The sequence below is a fragment of the Cydia splendana genome, chromosome 25 (genome assembly GCF_910591565.1).
Source record: "Cydia splendana chromosome 25, ilCydSple1.2, whole genome shotgun sequence".
Classification (NCBI taxonomy): Eukaryota; Metazoa; Arthropoda; class Insecta; order Lepidoptera; family Tortricidae; genus Cydia; species Cydia splendana.
Window position 1 is genome coordinate 7,559,618 of NC_085984.1, and position 16,415 is coordinate 7,576,032.

At 39.1% G+C, this 16,415-nt stretch overlaps 1 protein-coding gene and 1 long non-coding RNA gene across 2 annotated transcripts in view; one reads left to right on the top strand and one right to left on the bottom strand.

Moving 5' to 3' along the window:
• Nucleotides 1-1,460, bottom strand: part of LOC134802885 (uncharacterized) — an 84,482-nt gene extending 83,022 nt beyond the window's left edge. The window contains exon 1 of the long non-coding RNA XR_010145889.1: nucleotides 1,299-1,460. This is a non-coding gene — a long non-coding RNA (uncharacterized LOC134802885). The remainder of the gene's footprint in view (nucleotides 1-1,298) is intronic.
• Nucleotides 1-16,415, top strand: part of LOC134802857 (uncharacterized) — a 49,847-nt gene that overhangs the window by 9,474 nt on the left and 23,958 nt on the right. Inside the window, exons 2-8 of the mRNA XM_063775593.1 lie at nucleotides 5,968-6,068; nucleotides 6,952-7,096; nucleotides 12,114-12,298; nucleotides 14,307-14,378; nucleotides 14,702-14,787; nucleotides 15,406-15,503; nucleotides 16,112-16,256. Of these exons, the coding sequence (XP_063631663.1) occupies nucleotides 5,973-6,068; nucleotides 6,952-7,096; nucleotides 12,114-12,298; nucleotides 14,307-14,378; nucleotides 14,702-14,787; nucleotides 15,406-15,503; nucleotides 16,112-16,256 (827 nt within the window). The 5' untranslated portion in view covers nucleotides 5,968-5,972. The remainder of the gene's footprint in view (nucleotides 1-5,967; nucleotides 6,069-6,951; nucleotides 7,097-12,113; nucleotides 12,299-14,306; nucleotides 14,379-14,701; nucleotides 14,788-15,405; nucleotides 15,504-16,111; nucleotides 16,257-16,415) is intronic.

The following is a 16,415-nucleotide window of genomic DNA, read 5'->3' on the forward strand; positions in this document are numbered from 1 at the left end:
ACCTTTAAGCTTGCAAAACTGCACTTTCTAAACCAGATCTTTTGTGACCTGTCTACCGCAGGTAAAGCCTTTACAATATGTGACAAGAAAAATGCTCCTTTCGACGGGCAGGTTACATGATCACACAAAACATTATTCGTTTCAAAATATCTGTGCTAAATGTCGCAAATGCCAAAACCTTATAACTTGAATTTAGAGTTAAACTTTGCAAATGATATCTTTGGTTCGGTTACCAAGAAGAACAATAGCAAATGTATAATATTTTAACCAGTAGCTCTAACCCATGTACCTACTAGTATTATATAGTAAACTTTTCCCTGAAAAATAATTAAGGCTATAAATTGAAACAAGAGACTGAGAATCAAAGCCCAATAGCCCAATTGTAGTAATTCGGCAATTGAATTTAAACACGTACAAAGCCCAGACCGGCACCATCAATCTGAACATCAAACAGTTACTTTCCCGGTATCCCTTTGGTTAACCGATCGAAATTTCTTTAATCACGCGTGGCGACGTCACGATTGCTTTTGGAGATCCGTTACCTGAGTTTTATGACTATTTACCCGACTGCCTCAGACTTTTCTTTGGTGCCTATTCAGATTTGCTTACACTTAGCATTTTTTTCGAGCATTATTAGTTTACTTGTCAGCCTCGGTTCCTACGGGTATGGTCAAGGTCTAAAATATCGACATCGACAAGGACAAATCTCTACAAAGGTAGATATTCGTCCATATCGAGTCGATATTTTAGACTGTACTGATTTTTGCGGATTGCCTGCTGATTGCCTGTAATAAAATGATATTTATTAGTATCGTTTTGCGATGTTTGTCTGAGCTGAGAATGAATTCTTGAAGACTGTGACAAAAACTCTGTACTTAATAATTAATATTTAAATCGATTTAATTAATACTTCCTATTACTTACAACACTTTATGTTAATTAACAGTATTGTGTTATTGTGATCAGAATTTGAATTTAGTCCTCTCTGTAGAATACAGAACAAGTAAAATACATATAATAACATAGACTGAATGAAGGTAACCCTCCTGGGGCGTCAGGTAAAAAGTTAACCGTTTTCTCTAATTATCCCAATGAATACCACGACCCGACCGTACGTAGGCTAGTCGTTAAGACAATTAGAAAAGATAGACAGACTTTCTAATCTATAACATAAGTTAGGATTTAAAAGTCGATTATTGTGTAAATTGTGTTGGTTTTCATACATAATTAAGTCACTATTAAGTTCGTATCTATTAAGAAATGTTTACAATTGAATTCATAGTACATATGTGAATCACTACACCTTATAAAACAAAGTCCCCCGTCGCATCTGTCTGTTTGTGTGTTTGTATGTTCGCGATAAACTCAAAAACTACTGAACGGATTTTCATGCGGTTTTCACTTATTAATAGAGTGATTCTTGAGGAAGTTTTAGGTATAATTGGTTAACCCGTGCGAAGCCGGGGCGGGTCGCTAGTGGCTCTATAAAGCTTGACTAAATCAAATGCAATTTTCTATACATTGCGGCATACCATTTATCAATTGAATTCGTTGGATATTTAGTCGAATATATATCGAAAATCACTTTCGATTCGTTGCAAGGTCTATAGACCCCTTTATAGATACACAGCTCAATGTACCTATTGTATGATTGTAAATTGTAACCTAACATTATATATAAAAAGGGAAAAAATAGTAGGTAGGTACGCTATAAAAGTTTGTAGATCCTATTTAGATGATAAATTGTGTGGTCATAAACATTTTTATTGCCGCATTTTGACATATTTTATCAAAATACAATCGGCGGTTTATCTGTAGAGATTCTCACCATTATCCCGAAGTACTCCATCCGATTTCGTAACGTTCAAGCGTCCATTTCTTTATTCGAAAATCGGCGTATCGGTAACGCACGAATAGATGTTGTTTTGTGAATTTACACTACTTTAACATTCGAAAATGTACTTTAATTGTTTGCATTAGAGTCTAAAGTCGTTTATAAAGAGACACAAAGCGGTTTTCGTCTACCTGAATGAATGGACATCGGGCCAATTCAACTTTTTTTTATCGATACCTTTTTTTGCGATAGCCCATCACTAGTAAAGGTGCGGGCGTGGTTAAAGTCGAAAGTATTTTTTTTGGCGTAAACTATTTTCGGAACTAGCTTGAACTAATTTCGAGCTTAATTAGTTTGGCTCTTTCTGCAGGTAGCTGTCAACTTTAAAACACTTAAAATGGTTTCGTATATCGGAATTATTTAGGTATACAGGCAGCAGCAGAAGTTGCTAAGCGGGCCAGGTGTTCAAAATGATCTTGACGCGACTTTATTGTTAAGAGAATAAGAACGTATCAAGGTAATTTTGAACACCTCGGCCGCATAGCAACTTCTGCTGCTGACTGTACAAAGGCACAAGCAGTGGAGACAAGCCGGTAGGGATACGTGGAAAAGGCGCACATAATTATAAAGATACAAGAGGTATTTACAGAAAAGAAGAATATACAGGTTGACAGAGTTGGGCAAACATTAACTTGAATAAGAATAAGAATAAAAACAGATATTTTATTCTTATTCCAATCGGCTTCACAGGCAGGGTCACTACCCACTAGGCTAGGCCGGAATATGATAAAATGATTGCATTTTTAATGCAATAAGGTGAGGAAATGAATTTAATCTCTTTATTGTGTTCGTTTATCTGAATAGCGTTTGTTGTAACTTGTAAGGCTACTTAAGCTTAACCAAGCTTAACACAAAATGTTAGTAACGAGTAACTAGGCCAAAAAGAAAATATTCTTAACAGCGTTAAACAATGATGAAGCGATTATGATGATTACTGGCCAGCGTGGGAGCATGTTGCAACGCTCTTACCAATTGAAGGCATCAGTTACATAAAGGCCTAAACACAACACACGACACTTTCGCCCTTGTGTCTTGTCATCAATTGATCGGTGCAATGCACCAATGGGTACAAATTATTCGTAGTCGTTATTGCTCTGAGTTAAAGTTTAGTTTTTAAGACTTTTGTTTTTGAATAAGTGTGAGACATTAGACACTCTGAATCAGACGTTTAATAGGGAAATTTACGCGAAACTGTGCGTAGGAGGCGCCACTACCACTATCCGTCACAATCTGGGGGTCTACCGCGAAACAAGAAAATCGAAATTTCGTTACCTACTAACCTCTCTATCACTCTTGCATATTCGAGCGATAAAGTGGCAGATAACTAAATGTCAATTTTCGCGTTTCCCGGTAGACCCTTGTTAACAAACCGCCTTGATGCATCAATGTCATATTTTATTGTCTGTGAAAACTTGTCAAAAAACAGTTTAAGGCACAGTATGTATAAGTTACTCTATGGTTTACTAGAGGAGCTAGTACTGCACTCCGGCGGCACGCCAGAACATTGCAGTAATACCCCTTATTATGACAATCTTTTATTATATTTAAACTGTAAATGACAACAGACTGTACTTTTGGTGTTATGACCTTCTCAGCTAATAATTCGACATTGTTTAAGACACTTGAATGCGGTATCCAACTCGAATGCAATTCATTGAACCTAATGACTCGTAAAGGGTTTGCCTTTTTTAAAGCATCCGTGGTATTTTTATTCGCAATGCAGTTGGCATCATACAATAATAAAGTCGTTAGGCCAGATGGAATGGAGAAGTTTTTTCATAATCATAATGTTTAAGCTTGTGGTACACTTGATGCGAAAAGTAAAGAAAATTTCTAGCTTCATATCATTGTCTTTTATTAAAAAATAATATGAAGGTAGTCCCGGATTATTTGTCTGTGTATAGAATAGAATATTGGTACTTAAAAAAATATAATAAAAAGAAATATGTATTGGGCCCCATACATTCCACGACTCCGCACAGACTCTAACTAATAGTTTTTTTTTGATGTAATCAAATTATTAAAAATATTTAATTCTTTAAATATTTATGAATGACAGGACTTCTACAATAATGAATATTTTTCATTTCTCATGCTCTGAAAGAGGGTAATTGTTGTTCTAAAAGGTGTGCAGAAAATGATACGTTTCTGCACTAGAGCATTTTCATTCCAAGTACGACTATATTAATTTTTTTACGATAAGCAACTGAAATTTGGGTATAAATGGATTTGTTATATAATTTCCATTCTGATATGCACCCCACCATTCATTATATTCATTGATATTTTATCGAGGGTGATATTTTATTTATCACCCCATTCCATAAACAACGATACTTTTGCCTAAATTGTTAATTGAAAGTACCCTCAGGATTTACTTTAAAAATGTCTACTTTACATGTTTAAAAAAAACATGCATTTTACTTTCCTCGTATTCGAAATGAAAAGTAGAGTGTTTAACTCGGGTGAAAGGCATCATTTTATCCCTTGGTTTACAAACTACTATTGACTCCAATTGTCTAACTAAAAACTAGAACCGGACTAGGGTTGAAAAAACCCGGAAAAATCCCGTTTATTTCTAATAAAGGCCATGTTTTTTTAAGTTTTATTCGGAAAAAAACAATGTCACTTTGTCTTTGTGAAAAGAACTTGTGAATTTTTCCATTTATATTTAATCCATAGAGGTAACTGTACACATGCTTAGTCGTGTGTTTTGTTATCTAAATGCTGGCGATCGTTTGTGAAAATGTCAATTGACTTTGACGCTGTCGTTATAGTTTAATAAAGTTTCGTTTCTTTCCAAATAAAACTGAATAATTTCCCAAAAAAACGAAAATTTCAAAACGTCCTGAAAAAAAAAACGATTTGATTTTTTCGAGAATTTTCAACCCTAAACCGGACGGCCTAGATGCTATTAAATTATAATGAAGCTTGAAACCATCGATAAGTGTAGCACAACCCTATTTTCGCCAACATCTGGACGTACCGGACGTCGCGGTCAGCTGTCATTTACCGCCATATTGCGAAGAGCTTTGAACTCTATGGTTTTGTTTATGGAATTAAATTACGGTTGAAACTGCAGAGGGGCTCATTTTATTTGTTTATGGCAGCGTTGTTTTTTAAATTTTGAATGACTAATTATTATGTGGATGGAGCGAGGGATTATTTCCAGTCTTTACTATACTCGTCACGTTACAGTCGACGTCAAAGATATGTTACATTTTTCGCCTTATTACAAAGGAGTAAGGTGCAAAAGTGTAAACATATCTTTGACGTTGACTGTACACACGAATATATACAATTATACATATTTAGTATAAAATTAGGGCTCCCAGATGGCTCCTAATTTGATAACGATACCGTCATTTTCATTTGAAGTGAGTGGATAATGATAGAATTATTATTTTTTACTACCCAATAGGGGTTTTAATTATTACTATTGAATTTGACCAAGAGTTTTATTTTATGCTGTCACAAAATATAACTCATGGGCTGTCCCTTTACAGATTGTTACTCATTCCTCTAAGATTTTCCAGATTCTTTAGGCTGTAATGAGTTGTACCTCATCTCGTGTGGCTTGCAGTATGTGCCGGCATGAGTAGGTACAGTTGCCATCAGATATAACGGAGCGGCCAAGGTGCTCACAAATATCTGAACACGCCTCTATTGTCAAGGCGTTAGAGTGCGTGTTCAGATATTTTTGAGCGCCTTGGCCGCTCCGATATATCTGATAGCGACTGTACTAGGTACTCTATCTATGTTGGGAAGAAGAAGTAGCATCCTATAGAAGTGGTATACGCGTGCCTCCGTGAGGGACAAAACATACGCAATGCGACACTATGATTGGTCGAATTTATTTGTTGCCCACCATAATCCATACTAAATTTAAGGTGGGGAACAAAAAATATGTGAGACTGTGATAAGGACAAACATTAATAGCGCTTTCGCTGCTACTCCTACTGAAAGATACATAAGACTATCCCGTTCTGTCAGTTATCCACTCATGCCCAATCCAGTTTAATACTAGATTCATGGGAACAGAGGATTCTAACCCTTATTTCTTTCCATTACAGCCGCGATGTCGCTGCCGGATGTGACGTCAGCGCGCAGCTCTCCGACGCCCCCATGTCCCGAGTGCGACACCAGTGCGTCTGTCACTTCCGATTTGCACAAGGTAAATAATGCGGTAGAATAGGGTACCTATGCTGATGTGACTGTATTTAAAATAATTTATTTTACACCATGCATGAAGTAAAGCACCAGAAGATTAATAGAGAAACGTAGACAGCAGTTATTTTTAAACACAATTTCTATTTTAAAACCCGTATTAAACTATAAAAAGTAGGTAATTTGATCGTGACGTCACATGCTAGTGTTTCAAATAAATTCCATTGTAGGAAATCGTTTTCAGTGTTTTGACAGTCCGAAATAGAAACGGTATTGACTAGTAGTCAAATACCCTATTATTAAAATTATATATTTAATATATTTAAAAGAACAAATTTTAATACTGGGCATGGGAAAACGCTTCGGATCTCCGCCAAAACCACTCTTGCAATCTTGACCACGGTCTTTCTAATAGCTTTTTGCTCAGACAAGAGTGGCAAGTGGTAAAACGCGTTTTAGATTACACTATTTTTTGGATAATTCTGTTGGGGCACTTAGTAGGGAGTACAAGATATAGAGGAAGACAAGAAATAGGGTCCGAAAAATAGTGTAGGTACATATGTAGTATAAAACGCATTGATATAGCATTCTCTTACTTGCGAACACGTTTTGTCTACTCCTAGCCTGAGTGTCGTTTCTGTAATATGTTGTCCTAGTCCTACGAGTAGGTTGTAATGCACCTTACTAAACCTGTTTTTGTAACCTGGATCCTGTTCCGACTGTCCTAATTTGTCCAACCCATCATACAGCGAGCTGCAAAAGTCCATACTTACTTTATGAATGAATTCCATTCATAAAGTGGATATGGACTTTTGCAGCTGTGTGTACTTACATCATTGGACAAAAAGGTTGGGTAGTAAACTGGCTAATTGGAACCTTATATATTCCAGTACCAGGTAGCCTGCACATGCAAGCCTTCAGCCGCGTACGCGCGGGCAGACGACCCTGGCCCCCCGCCGCCCGCCAAGCCGGACACTCCACCAGCGCTACCACCGCGACCACCGACGAATCTACTCACTGGTAGAAGAAACAATGGTAAGAGGAACCTTCTGTCTCAGTACTAAGTAGCCTGTACAAGCTTTCAACCGCGTACGCGCGAGCAGACGACCCCAGGCCCCGCTGCCCGTCAAGCCGGACACCCCGCCAGCACTACCACCGCGACCACCGACGAACCTACTCACTGGTAGAAGAAACAATGGTAAGTGGAACCTTCTGTCTCAGTACTAAGTAGCCTGCACATGCAAGCCTTCAGCCGCATACGCGCAAGCAGTCGACCCCGGCCCCCCGCCGCCCGCCAAGCCGGACACCCCACCAGCACTACCACCGCGACCACCGACGAACCTACTCACTGGTAGAAGAAACAATGGTAAGTGGAACCTGTGGTGGAATGGAACCATCTGTGTCCCAGTATCAAGTAGCCTGCAAAGCCTTCAGTTGCATACGCGCGAGCAGACAACCCCGGATCCCCGTCACCCGCCAAGCCGGACACCCCACCAGCTTTCCCACCTCGACCACCGACGAATCTACTAACTGGTAGACGGAACAATGGTAAGAGGAACCTTCCATACTTCCATCTCACTACTAAGTAGCCTGCACAAGCCTTCACGCGCATACGCAAGAGCGGACGACCCCGGCCCCTCGCCGCCCGCCAAGCCGGACACACCACCCGCGCTACCACCGCGACCACCGACGAACCTACTCACTGGCAGAAGAAACAATGGTAAGAGGAACCTTCTGTCTCAGTACTAAGTAGCCTGCACAAGCCTTCAGCCGCATACGCGCGAGTAGTCGACCCCGGCCTCCTGCTGCCCGCCAAGCCGAACACCCCGCCGGCGCTACCACCGCGATCACCGACGAATCTACTCACTGGTAGAAGAAACAATGGTAAGTGGAACCTTCTGTTCCAGTACCAAGTAGCATGCACAAGCCTTCAGCTGCATACGCTAGAGCGGACGACCCCGGCCCCCCGCCGCCCGCCAAGCCGGACACCCCCCCAGCGCTACCACCGCGACCACCGACAAATCTACTCACTGGTCGACGGAATAATGGTAAGAGGAACCTTCTGTGTCCCAGTACCAAGTAGCCTGCACAAGCTTTCAGCCGCATACGCGCGAGCAGACGACCATGGCCCCACGCCGCCCGCTAAGCCGGACACCCCACCAGCGTTACCACCGCGACCACCGACGAACCTACTCACTGGTAGAAGGAATAATGGTATGTCTAAGTCTTTTGATAAGTGAGGCCAGAAAGCTCCGGCCTTTCGCCTCCCGCGAAGCCGGACACCCCACCAGCCCAGCGTTACCACCGCGACCACCGACGTACCTACTCACTGGCAGGAGGAATAATGGTATGTCTGTTTGATAATGGTGCCAAAGTGTGTGTGGTATAAGTATGTTATAAGTTTTTTGATAAGTGAGGCCAAAAAATTCCGGTCCTTTGCTGCCCGCGAAGCCGGACACCCCACCGGCGCTGCCCCGGCGACCACCGACTAATCTACTCACTGGTAGACGGAATAATGTTATGTCTGATGATAAGTGTAATGAATGGTGAGTATCATAAATAAATGTATATAATTTATTTTTAAAATCCCATACCATAACTTTGTATTTCATGTAATTGATATTTAGGTTGAACTAGACATGTGCGCCGATGGCAAAATCATCGGCGGCGGCGTCCGATGATTTTTTGACCGGCGGCGGCGGCGTGATCGGCGTGAAATCGGCGTGGCATAATTTTTGATACTGCATGAGAACGTGGCTGTAGAAATTCTACATTAAAGCCTTCTGAGTATTTACTAGGCTATCTAAAACATGTTATGTGTGTTTTCTAAATTATTGCCGAAAATATATCCCATCATGTCACTTGGTAACCATTTCTTACCAACCTAACGGTTACCAACGGTATGTTTAAATATTAATATAAAAAGGATACTTTAAAACGCTACATTTTAGGCAGCATAATGACTTTGTAAGCGGAATACAATTAAAACAAAAAACAAATCTTTATAAGTTAAGTCGTAAATCTACATTGACTTCCCAGCCGCTGTCGCCTCACCTAGGATTTGTTACGAAATAATGATATGAACTACATACTTTACATTTGTCTCAAGTGAAGTTTATCAGAAATGTATGTTAGAATAAAGATGTAATCGTTTTTGAAAATAAACGTCTCTGGCAGGTTGATTCGCTCAACTGAATGTCTTTGAAGTGTCCCGTGTTGCATGGCGCAGGGGAAAACTCGCGTCTTCAGACCTACATACTGCGAGCGACTACCCAAAGATTTGATAGACGAGCCCTCTGACGTAAAATTTAAGTGGCTTGATAAACTTTTTATGAGATAATACATTGTATTTCATAAAAGAGTTTTATGGAATATTAAGGTCTACTTTGTTTTTTTTACTGCTAGCTTAGTGATGACCCTTGGTGATTTTAGTTCCTAAGATAAGTATAATTGGTTAGCTACAGCTTACGAAGCTTTAACCTGGCTTTTATAATTTTGATTGAAATTATATATATTGTAAAGTAAAAGAAGCAGATAATCACCATAAAATGACTGAGATGATCATGTGTAATTTTAAATGATATTTTATATTATGTGATAAATAAATCAAATCATATTTATCATATGATGACCCTTAGGCGGGTCACCAGCATCACACGAGAAATCATAAAATACGCAATTATAATCGCGGTGACAGCTTGCTAGAGATTCTAAGAAGAAAATAGCATGTTTATGTCCTAGGATATGAACCTGCCATTTTCTTGACTTTAGTTCACTGATTAAATTGTCAATCAAGAGTCTATTAATGTAAAACAAAATGCGTTCTACAAAAAAGGTTTGATAAAATATCAAATAATAACCTATGATCCTGAAACTAGATCTTGTTTAAATTAACGCTACATCGTTATCACAGCTAACACCGCGACGACAAAAATTATGCTAATTTGGTTCACTGGCAAATAATAAGCGAAAAGGATCTTTAAATTATACCTGACACTATCTACTCACTACGCAACATGCAATAAGACACGACAGGTATGAAAATTTCCCACGCCGATTATACGCCGGTCAAATTTATCGGCGGCGGCGGCGTGGAAAAATCGTCGGCGGCGGCGGCGCGGCGGCGCGGCGCACATGTCTAGGTTGAACATAGGTGTTCATCCATATATTACGTCACAGCAACAGGGGGAGGAGGTGAGGGCATGCCAAGTGTGACAGTACGTATTAAAGACCTATCTTTTTCCTATAAAAATTGTGACAAGGGGGAGAGGGGATCTAAATAATCGAAATTTTGTGTGATGTCATTAATGGACGATCCCTAGTTTCAAATTGAAATTGTAGATAGATATATTCGATAAATAGATAAGTGTCTAAAACGGCATTTACTTTAAGTTTGACTTGTCCGTCCGAATGGTTTAGTTTAAATAACAATAAAACGTATGAAAGAGACAGGTCAAAAATATCTATTCCGGTCCTTCCAACACATATTGCATAAACTAATAAATTAAGACGCTTCATTCATTTATCGACCATTCCAACACAAAGAAACTGTCGCAAAAATGTCACAAAACCGCCAATTCAATAGCAGGTGTCTAAAAAAATCTTCCCACGTAGACCAAGAACGATACAAGACATGTAGAATCCGAAAAAAAATAGAATCACTTACAAAAGAATCTACCTGCATTTTTTGCCCAAAGACGCATTGTTATATTTATACGCCTATACTAATAGTACAAAGTAGAATCCATAAGTTATTCGTTTTCCTCAATACCTTACTATTACCTGGGATGTTATATGTTATGTCAATCGTTCACCAAGTATTCACTAAAACGAACCAGTTTACATGTAATTTATGATCATTAATGATTGATATGTTTCTGGAGGTCCCACTTATTTTGGTACCCTTAAAGAGAGCACACTTGAAAGGTATCGAAATAATACCACTGCATCTTACCCAATGCGCATGCCCGCAACTCCTCCATTGTCAAAACCACATAACCTAATTCGCTTACAATAAATATGAATAACACTGTTTATTAAAATAAATTAACGTGAATAACGAATTGTAATGTTGACGTTTTTAATTCGCAATGTGCTGTATTGAAATTAAAAAAAAATCGCGAAGCATTGTTATTTTAACTGATGATAAACAAAAGTGTGTACAAATATGCAGCCAGTGCGTTTTTTTCCGAATTTAAAAACTAAATAACGGCGTCAGTGTTTATAAAGTGTCATATTACAATCAGTCAGTGAATTTGCAATGTAAATATAGCAAATGCATTTGTTATTCCAACGAAAGGTCAATGTTCTTTACAGAGAGGGTGTAAATATCGATTTTACGCGAATGGCGGGCAGTTTGAAAGTTCCTTCGACATAACAATAGAAAAAAAAAATGACGGGAAAACGGACTTGATTGTGTTCATCGTAGTGGCTTAGGTTTTATTTTAAAGCCAAGTTTTTAATTGTGAAGATATGCAAGCGTGCGGAGTGATGCAATTAGTACAATATGAAGTATCGACACCACAGTCGACGATCGCGGGCGATGTGTCACAACACTACGTGCCGCCGCCGCCGTATTTTGGTACGTTTGAGTTTGGAATTTTAGTAATAGGTGGCGTTGTCACTAATTTGTACGGTTGACTAAATTTCAATGTGGCGTAAATTTTGTTATTATATTCTTGCCTATCGTGAAAACTGATGGAAAAATAATCAACATATCGATTTATAGTACATATTTTTATAGTAAATCAACTCGTAATGCTCTTAAAAAAATGCTGAAAACAGAAACTGCAGACCATGATGGTAGAGTCAGACCAAGAAAAGTCTGCAGCGGATTTGATAGCCCAAAATCCGCTGCAGACTTTTCTTGGTCCGACTCTACATTAAACGTTTTGGTAAATTCGTTTTTATTGAGAATAGAAAACTCTTTGGAGTGCGAATGCGTGCGTGCATACGTGCGTGCTTGCGTGCGTGCGCGAGTGTGTGTGTTTGTATTTTCAGCATTTCGCTTTGTAGGTAATTCTAATTAACATTTGCCTATTTCTGTCCACAGCGGCCGTCAACTGCGCCACCACCGCCCCCTGCCGGCGCCACAAGTACGCGTGGTGGTGCGTCGGCTGCGGAGCCCTGGCCGCCGCCCTTGGGGGCCTGCTGGCGCTGCAGCACATCATAGTGCGAGTGTACACCGCGTCCCCGCAGCATCTTGAAACTGTGCCCGCCGCGGTACCAGCTGCTATGGTACGTGTAACTCCTAGCTTTATATGTGCGCCTGGTACTTTTGTTATACAGTTATGTGGTTTTTAGGGTTCCGTACCACACGGATACATACGGGACCGTCTGTCTGTCTGTCTGTCTGTCCGTCCGTCTGTCTGTCACCAGGCTGTATCTCATGATCCGTGATAGCTAGGCAGTTGAAATTTTCACAGATGATGTATTTCTGTTGCCGCTGTAACAACAAATACTAAAAACAGAATATAATAATTATATAAGTGGGGATCCCATACAACAAACGTGATGTTTTTGCCGTTTTTTGCGTAATAGTACGGAATCCTTCGTGCGCGAGTCCGACTCGCACTTGGCCGATTTTTCTCGTTTAATATTATTGTTTTTGACAAGATTTGTGTTTATAGTCTGGCAAACCAAATTTGTCAGTAAATGAATATAAGTTAAAATACTGGTAAAAGTATTCATTTCTATCATCAACCCGGTAATATCCCAACAAAATGTGACGTTCTCAATCAAAAGGTACCACTTTGTCGCTAACCATAAAGACGAAATTATCTGAGCGTCCTTATAGTAAGCGACAAAGTGGTTCCTATTGATTGAGAACGTCACAAATGTGTAATTGTGTGTCACAAATGTATAATGTGTAATTGTGTGTCACAAATGTATACTGTGTAATTGTGTGTCACAAATGTATAATCAGGGTTGGGCAAAATACTGGCTTCCACGTATTTCAAATACAAATTACAAAATACATTTTTAAAAGTATTTGAAATACCAAATACAAATTACTTTGGTGACGGGTATTTGAAATACAAAATACAAACTACAGTGTTTAAAATAATGTATTTCAAATACAAAATACAAAATACCTTTAAATTTTTTTGTTTAATCATTTAGTTTTTTTAACGAATATCCTTTCCTAAAAACTTATAGGTTCATTGCGCAAGTTTTCGTCCAGCTCTAGTTTTCGTCCACTTGACGAAATTTGAATATAAACCTACATTGCTGCACAAATTTGGACTGATTTCAATCCTTAATGTCGAAACAATATATACAGGGTGACCTTAGCCATTGGACTAACCCTGAAATCCCACGTACGGTTACTGAAACTGAGAAATGCTCTAACGGTAATATTTTTTTTATTAGAACAAAAGATATAAAAATAAATTATCAAACAAAACTTAATTCCAATAATCGACAACAAAAAGAAACATACTGTATTAATCATTGGCCGTGCTTTTGACAATTTGTTTGAAAATGTGCGGCAATGATGACATTTGTCAAAAGACAGAATCTTATTAATGTCATAAATAAAAAAGATAATCAAAACGGTCGAAGAAGGTTTCATACTATTTATTACCTCAGGAGCTACTAACACATACCTGCAGGTTGCTCCAAAGTAAAAAAAACGTAATTTGTTAATTTACACCGCTTGTTATGATACTTTGTATACTGGTACTGGTACTGGTTCTAAATACCCTAATGAATATGTACATTTCGGCTTTGTCCAATGGCTAGAACACCCTGTATATCTGTCTACATATTAAAATTATATTTCGCAAGTAGTAAATTAAAAATGAAATATATTATTTGCTAATCCGTCAAGTGGTCTAAAACTAGAGCATGGACGGAAACTACTGCAATGACCCTATACCCTGGCTGTTGACGAAAAGTTCCGCGCAGAATAGCTCGCGCATTGTATTTGCCCTCGTACAAGTCGTACATTATATTTAAATAAACGTTCCATTTTAGGATTATAGAATTTAATAAAATGTATTTTGTAGAAATGTATTTTGATGCTTGAAGTATTTGAAATACAAAATACATGTGAGTGCAGTATTTGAAATACCAAATACAAAATACTTTTCCAGGTAGTATTTGAAATACAAATACAAAATACAAAAATGTATTTCAAATACATGTAATTGAAATACTGCCCAACCCTGTGTATAATGTGTAATTGTGTGTTACAAATGTACAATGTGTAATTGTGTGTCACAAATGTATAATTATTTTTCAGCTGGTGCTAACTGGCGTGTGTATAATGAGCCTCGCCCGCCGCCGCAACCGATACAGCTATATGGTAAGAAAAGTATGTTATCACTCGTTATTATTGTTTTGCTGATTTGCTCCCGAAAATCCGATGTCTGAATTTGTGCTTCTTATTTTATGTGAAGTGTCTGATATAAAAGCCGTCATAGACTACCGCACCGCACCGCGACTTTGGTGCGGTAGTCTGTTATTATAACATAGAAATAGAAATCATGCTATTGTTTTGAGAGATCAACTCGTGTTGCCACTTTGTTTCGCATTTAGTTAAATTTTATTTAATTTCGACAGTTTCATATGAAGCTCTGTACTTATAAGGAGTTTTACTGTATATTTTGCAGGCAACTGTACGGTTTCCGTTTTCAGATCAAAGTAGTCGGCGCCTGCTGCCTGGCCTGCGCCCTGACTTGTGTTCTGGTCACCATCACGACGACATACATACATATGAACAAGTAAGTTACAGTCAAGTGTGAAGGGCAATAAGGTCACTAGCGACCAGCCCCGGCTTCGCACAGGTTAACAAATTATACACCTAAACCTTCCTCAAGAATCACTCTATTGATAGGTGAAAACCGCATGAAAATCCGTTCAGTACCTAGTTTTTGAGTCTACATATCGTGAACATACAAGCAAACACACAGACAGACCAATCCGTTCTGTAGTTTTTGAGTCTATCGTGAACATAACTACAAACAAACACACGGACGCGGCTGAGGACTTTGTTTTATAAGGTGTAGTGTCTTACAATCAAATCAAATGGGATCGGCGAGCCAATTTTTGCGTCCAATTTTTGTGTCTGATTTGATCAGACAATTCATTCATATTGGGCGAAAATTGTCCCGTCTGCAGGCCTAGCCATGGTGACAATCGCTTACGTTACGACAACGAAACGCTTTGTCTTTCTATCACACTACCATATTAGTGCCACAATGATAGTTGCGTTTCGTTCGCTATGAAGCGTAAGCGGTTGTCTTATTGGCTTCGCGGCCTGATTTGATCAGACAATTCAATCAGATTGGGTGAAAATGTCCCGTCTAGACGGGCCTTAAACTGTACATTATTATTTGCAGGCTACAGAAGCTGCAACACTGCGAATACACAAAGAAGGCGAGAGCGTGTACCTGCTTCTCGACACGCCCGGACACCGTTCACGTCGGCAAGGAAGATGGTACTATTTTTTTATTACAAACGGGTTATACACAATGTTTTTTTTTAAACTCCGTTAACTTCGGGGTATGGTATGGCTAAGTACATTTAGGCCTCACTCTCACGAGCGCTCTTTCAACGCGCGTTAAAAAAGCGTTTGAATGACACAAATGGAAACATGTGTGTTTATTCACACGATGGCGGTGGCGCTTTTTATCAAGAGTTGTTGGATTTTCGACTTGGTTAGTCGTTAAATTGAATTTAGCGTGCGGACAGATTCAAGCGCTTTTTTAACACGCATTGAAAAAGCGCTCGTGAGAATGAGGCCTTAAGGAAACTGAATGGCATAGTTATTTTTTTTCCGTGACAATACGTAGGAAAATAATTATAAGTACATTACATCTGTACCTAATTAGAACCTTATCTAGCAAAAACGAGTGCTTGACAGTATTAAATAGCTAGACCTAGACAAGGCTGCAACGACTGTGATAGCACACGGAGTGCAAGTGTTATTTTAAACGTCAAACTTCTGTAAAATTATGATGTATAAGTAGGTAACACTTGCACTGCGTATGCTATTAAAATCGTTGCAGACTTTTCTTCCCTATACTCCTTATAATTTTTTTTCAGAACTCCGTTGCGTCTTCGAAGGCGTGTCGAGTTGCGAGGTGGTGCGCGGCGCGTTGCTGATATGTCTCCGCGGTGTGTTCGGTCTGTCCGTGTGTGCGGTGCTCGTCTGCATGTTTAGCTCCATGCTGGCTTATCAATTATTACGGTAAGTCTTATACTATCTCATAGACTAGGAATCCTCCAGACATAGTATAGTAGCGCTACCCCCTCTGTCACAAATATACGGTAGTTTTACTCCATTTTCGATTAAGTGTCTTTGTGTGACGCCCAAGTGTCTTTGAACGGCCCAATCACGGCACGGGAC